The sequence below is a fragment of the Nothoprocta perdicaria genome, unplaced genomic scaffold (assembly GCF_003342845.1).
Source record: "Nothoprocta perdicaria isolate Ctin4 unplaced genomic scaffold, notPer1 scaffold_0, whole genome shotgun sequence".
Lineage (NCBI taxonomy): Eukaryota > Metazoa > Chordata > Aves > Tinamiformes > Tinamidae > Nothoprocta > Nothoprocta perdicaria.
In genome coordinates, this window is record NW_020454092.1 from 12,160,762 (window position 1) to 12,166,778 (window position 6,017).

The window sequence follows — 6,017 nt, forward strand, 5'->3', positions numbered from 1 at the left end:
CACACTAGATGCACTAACTTGGCTCCCGGTATCTCCTTGCTTGCAATAAAGTCAAGTAAGTGTTCCAGGTACTCAGCACTACCTTCTGTCATGTCAACAGCTCCTGTGAACTAGTCCCATCCACCCCTAGGGGACAAAAATCTTTCCCCTCTCAGCCCTAGAATACTTTAAGAAACACTGTTTTCACTGCCTGCTTATGTGGAGAATAAGACTGAGCCTTTCCTCCAGGCAAGCAGGATATAGCCATTGGAAGGTCCTTCAGATGAATCCTTGATCACTCAGTTATTTTGCAGTAGTCACACGATACACAGAAGTGCTCAGGACTGCAGGCCCAGCAAAGGGCCAGTTTCAAACATGAACTCCCAACTTTCAAACATGAAACAGTGCAACTTTTACATGTCCAGAGTCAGCTAGATGAAACAACCATTTAAAAAAAAAAAAAAAAAAAAAACCACCTTCTCCTATGATATCAGATATGCTCAACAGCAAGCACATAGCAGCTTACGCTGATGCCTCATGGAGGCCAGAGTGGATTTCTCTGCTGTATTTTCAGTTCTCCTTGTCATCATCAGCTCCTGAATGGGTATGCAGAGAATCCTAGAAAGAAGAGAAAGGGAAGAAGTGGGGAGAAAAGGGACTAAAAATAGATATTTATAGTGTACTACCTCCCCTTTGGTCCTTACAATTACATGAGRATCAAGACACTCCAAATCCTTCCCATCACCCAGACGACCAAGCAGTAACATATCATCCACACACTGCATCAGGTCCTTTATTACATTAACAGCTGCTCTACCACCTTCTCCATYTCCTATTATTTTTTTCAGTTTGAACAGCCTTACTCAGGAAGACAAACACGCATCTGAGCCCATGCATCTCTGATTCTGGTTGTACATCTTTGATAGCAGAGATTTTAATTTACCAGAGTTAGAAGTTGACGATTTCTCAGCTGTCTGTAGAACTGCAGCACAGATGGATCTGCTCTCACAACTTTGGGGTCAAAATCCAGAACACGGAGACCTGCAAGGCTACGGGCCCGGGAAAGTGCTACATAGGCCTGCCCACTTTCAAAGACACGAGAGAGAGAGATTTCCACGCAGTCTAAAGACATGCCCTATAAAGAACAAGGAAAAGTTTGTTACAGAACAGAAAAAGCCATGATAGATCAGCCTATCCTGTGGGTCTTTTAATTTAGTCCTCAGTGTATAAACTTGATAAGAAAGGAAGTCTCATATGTAATTTAATAACTGATTAAAAGATGGTAATCAGTAGAAATGAGTGGGAAGTTTTCCACCAAGTTATTAGCAGAAAGGTGTCCCCTAGCTCAGTCTCTGATCACATGAGAATCAGGAGTTTCAGCACAATCGATCTAAAAGGGGAAGAAAATTGCCCTTTTGTTGTTTGGTTGGTTTTTTTTTTTTTTTTTCAGTCCTTATAATTAACTGCAGGAACAGCCAGTCCCAAGCAGTCTTTAGGGAGACCGTATAAAACGGTACATGCTGGGCTTAGTCAGCCGCATCTGCACCAAGAAACTCCAAGGGGGAAACTGAATTTGCAAAATGGTGTAATTTAAGCAGTGGCACAGAAGCAAATTTTACTCTTCACACTCTTTTATTGAGAAAAGAAATTATCAAGAGTATAAAAAGTTTTCTGAAGAGGCAGGAAGCTAGTTACTAGCACTGAGGGGAAAAAAAAGAAAAAAGAGAAAGGCACTGCTGAAATGAGAGTCTGACAGACCACTCACCTGACTCTTGTGAATGGAAATGGCCCATGCCAGTTTTAGGGGCAACTGTTGGCGACTCAGATAAACTCCAGAGGGCCCTTTGAAGACCCAGCGCTCCACCTTGATGACCTGTGTGACTCCGCAGAGAAACCTAACCTTAGGCATTCCTATAGGAACAAGAAAAACAGGGATGTTGTCCCAACTCTCAGTGGCTAGGAAGGCAGCCTCAGAACTGTTTCCATCTCCCTTGCCATGTCAGTCTTAGGAATTTTAAAGGTACATTGAAAAAASAAAAAAAGGCAGGTAAGTTATCAGTAAAAATGCAGTGAAAATAAAGATAGAAATACTTTATGAAGATAGAGAAGCACTATTCTCTGGAAAGAGATAAAAATACCAAGATCTGTTTCAGCTAAACAGCAAAAGAGAATAAGGGTACACAAGCAGAGAACAAGGAAAGGCAAACACAGACTTTGCAGATAACTGCAGCTAATGCAGAACTTGACTTTATAGTCCACGAGAGACGCAAACCTCTTGCTGCAGAGAAGACCTCCTTCCTACTTTTCCTCAGATTAGTCTGAATAGCACTAAGGAAAACTAATAGCAATCAACAAGTCTTATTACCATTATTAAAGAATTAACTCACCTTTCTGTTCGCTTTCAAACCCTACAACAACTCCTCGTGCCCCATTCACCAGCCCTTGTGACACATCTAGATTTTTAGCCAGCATCACCTAGAAGGAAAAGAAGTCCCTAAGTGCTTTATATTTATAGCCTGTTCAGCATACTTAAAAATAAACAAAACCTAAAAAAAGAAAAGTTTTAAAAAGTTGTGTTTTGTTGGWTTTTAACCTTTTTGGTTTGTTTATGCCAAACAACATAAGTACATCAGGTTGATGTGACCACAGTCACAGTCCAGCATCAGAGCAACCTCTGATTTGTCTGAGGCCATCTCATGTCCCTTTTTCCTTAGAATTTTCAGCTATATTATTTTGCAGTGCTGGAAATTATTCCCCCAAGCTGTTTCAGTCCACAGCTGCAGTCACAATCTTAACACTTTTTGCACCTAGGGAATAAATTGTTCCCCCATGAACACCCAGAAGGTAACAGCACTGAAGATCCTGTGAACAGCTAAGAAGCTGAGATAACAGTGCTGTTGCAAAAGCCACCTGCCAATCTTGCCCTCCAACAGCTCACAGCAAGSAGCCAGAGCACCCAAGTACTGCGCAGCCAACAATCTCTGGGGCTCCAGACAAGCACGCTCTATTCTCTRGAAGCTTCTGAATCTGGTAGAATTTGTGCATCAGTAGTCAATGGCTTCCACTGTCCATGGCACAAGCATGTGATCTTAAATTCTCTGCCTGGACCAAGGTCTAAACCAAGAAGATATGGAGTATAGCCTTGTGTGGTCTGGCTCTGCTGTTCTRTGTTGCTAGTGGTCTGATCTATACTCTCTGCTACTCTCTCCCCTTCCCACCTTATTGCCTGTGGTCCACTGTTCTTTCTCCTCTCAYGCACTCACCTGAGCTCCAAGCTTTAGCTCAACTCTACTACCCACAGGACACTGGGCATCAATTAATTTCACTAGCACTGGATCACTGTCCAAAGCCTCAAAAGTATGCATTTCTCCTATAAAGAGATGAAAAATTACAACCATTAAACATAGGCTACTAAATGTTTTCAGGAATCCTAATATTTGCTTCCCACAGTCATTTTCCTCACCTCTCCCCCAGCAGAAAACTCACTCTTGCCTCTCCTTCCATCATACCTCCTACAGCACAACACCACTTGGCAATCAAAGCCCATCAGTTAGCAGTAACTGGGCAGTTACTGTTTTGAGCATAGAGCCAGTTTCACTTGCAGTAAACACTAGACTTCCAAAGAAGATTAAGGAAGAATCATAGTGCCAGAGAGGAAGGCAGAAATGGAAGAGAACACAGCTCAGACRAGGGCTGGTTAGAGTATGGTGGTTCTGAGATGCAAAACAGCACCAGGGGTAACATGGCATTAATGATTCACCCTACCTCACAGCAAGGTACAAACTTCCTGCATATTACCCATCGAGAAGTAGAAACAGGAATTTTTAAAACAAACAAACAGAGTGCAATGTTTTCATGGGCTACTTTGCTCCAAACCCCCCAAAATGCCTTACAAACAAAGCAGCCAATTCCCTCTTTCCTATCCTTGTAGGAATCCCATTGTATCTGCYAAGTGCTCAGTGATGAAACAAGCAGTTTCCTTTGAAGAATTCACCTGGCAACTGTTGCAAGCGCCTCTCATTAGTCAACTCCACATCATCCTTATGGGTGCAGAGCCGAGTAGCCAGGATCCCATCCCGCTCAGCTCTGTTGGTGGCAGTCTGCATCAGCAGCCTGGCAACTTCCTCTGTGCACCTGACAGCCAGAAAAACAGGATTAATGCTTAAATCAGCAAATAAGGGCAGTCTTGAACAGTCTTAAATAGTAGCTTACATGCAGCTGGTTCTAGGAATAACCAGACTGAGCTACAGCAAGGCCCAGACCTCTAAGAAGTACAAGCACAAGCAGCACAAGTTTGTGCCCTCAGGCTCTGCCCTGGCCATCAACATCCATTTCATTCCTCAGCAAAAGTTGCAAAGATTTACTCTTCAAGTGAGAAAGTGTCTCTGTTATCAGATTAGCATGTGTGAAACCAGTTTACRTCAACTAAATGCCAAAAAGCTTTCATGGCTCCTGCCTCATCTATACCCACTGTGGGATGCAACTGTAGCAAAACAAGCAACTCCCCACTGCTCCTTCAATAAGGAGCAGGGAGGATAAAGCATCGAGTTTGTCCTCACCTGCCTAGCCGGACTGCACTGAGGAGCGAGATGAAGGTCTTGTCATTCTGCCTCCGCACTTCAGTTAATTCCATGTTTATTTGGATGCACTTCCTCCAGCTTTTTGCCTGGCAAATTACTMTCTTGTTAAGAAACAGACAGATCTGGAATGAATGCAAGGATGATCTGAAAGTTTTTTTTTACCTGAAAGCAGAACTTTGTTTCTTCATTGGCCTTGCGGACTGGGGGCAGCTGTAAGAAGTCCCCACAGATGATTAGCTGAATTCCTCCAAAAGGTTCATCCCGTTTTCTTACTGCCCTAATATGGAGGGAAGAGAGGAAATGCTCTTTAGGACATAGACATAGTCTGTCAATATAAGGACACCACCTGACAGAGCTGAAAATCATCATCTTTTCTTGTTAATAAATTCAAGTAATTAAGCAATGCTACTACTATTAAATAGCAATACTATTTATTATTATTATTTCTGGGCATCTTCAGGGTGTCACTGCCAATCCTGGTACTTTGCTAGCTATTCACTGCAATGCATTTCACCATTCCACCTGAGGAACGGCACAAGCTCCTATATTAAGAGATACAGTGAGAAAGCACAGGCAGCCCAAGCTGAAACCCGACTTGGGGCAGCTTAGGAAGGAAGGGAGAACAGCTGGGTACGGCACACATGGATATTCTGTCTGGCTCTGCAGGCARCATTTGACCCCAGAGTTGGAAACAGCAACCAATACAGCTACAACTGGAGGGGTGAGACGAGATCCTAAACTCAAGATAAAAAGATGTGCCCAGCTGTTGACCTTGATCTTGGACTTCCTTCCACTCCTGTGCCAGTGATTACCTGGTATCCATTCACATAAGAAAAGGAAGAAAGCAACCTGGAACCTTGGAAAGAGTAATCTCTGTTGGAATTGCTTGACCTGACAGTCACTCACCTGGCCACGGCCTCCAGCTTGTCGAAGAACTTGCCATCCACCATGGAGATCTCGTCGATGACGAGGTGCTGGCAGCCCAGCCAGTGCTGGCGCACTCCGGGTCTCTCAGCCAGCTGGATGCACTGCTCCAGCGGTGCCTTCCCGGAGCCGATCCCTGGGAGGGGAGAAGGAGGTGAAGCCCACGTCCCTCGGGCACCCTTGGGAGGGGAGGGTGCCCGGAGCACCGCGGCCGTGGGGCAGCAGCGTTACCCGCGAAGGCGTGCAGCGTGGTGCCACCCACGTGGCAGGCGGCCACGCCGGTGCTGGCCGTGGCRTAGGTGCCCTTGGGCGGCAGGGAGCCCACGATGCGCTTCAGCAGGAAGGACTTGCCGGTGCCTGGCGGGGGGCAGAGCAGACCCTTGCGGCGGGCGGCTCCCGGCAGCGGCGGGAGGGCGGCGGGGCCGCGCGGCGCCTACCCGCGCAGCCGGTGAAGAAGACGCTCTTGCCGCTCAGCACCGCGCCCAGCACCGCGTCCTGCTCCGCCGAGAGCCGCGCCGGGGGCGGCCGCGCCGC

General features: G+C 45.9%; 1 protein-coding gene across 1 annotated transcript in view; it reads right to left on the reverse strand.

Moving 5' to 3' along the window:
• Nucleotides 1-443: 443 nt before the first annotated feature.
• Nucleotides 444-6,017, reverse strand: part of PIF1 (PIF1 5'-to-3' DNA helicase) — a 6,058-nt gene continuing 484 nt past the window's right edge. Inside the window, exons 2-11 of the mRNA XM_026051411.1 lie at nucleotides 5,715-5,840; nucleotides 5,466-5,619; nucleotides 4,722-4,836; nucleotides 4,539-4,645; nucleotides 3,974-4,113; nucleotides 3,243-3,349; nucleotides 2,367-2,454; nucleotides 1,745-1,890; nucleotides 923-1,114; nucleotides 444-597 (exon numbers count right to left, since the gene is read on the reverse strand). Coding sequence (XP_025907196.1) covers nucleotides 550-597; nucleotides 923-1,114; nucleotides 1,745-1,890; nucleotides 2,367-2,454; nucleotides 3,243-3,349; nucleotides 3,974-4,113; nucleotides 4,539-4,645; nucleotides 4,722-4,836; nucleotides 5,466-5,619; nucleotides 5,715-5,840 — 1,223 coding nt within the window. The 3' untranslated portion in view covers nucleotides 444-549. The remainder of the gene's footprint in view (nucleotides 598-922; nucleotides 1,115-1,744; nucleotides 1,891-2,366; nucleotides 2,455-3,242; nucleotides 3,350-3,973; nucleotides 4,114-4,538; nucleotides 4,646-4,721; nucleotides 4,837-5,465; nucleotides 5,620-5,714; nucleotides 5,841-6,017) is intronic.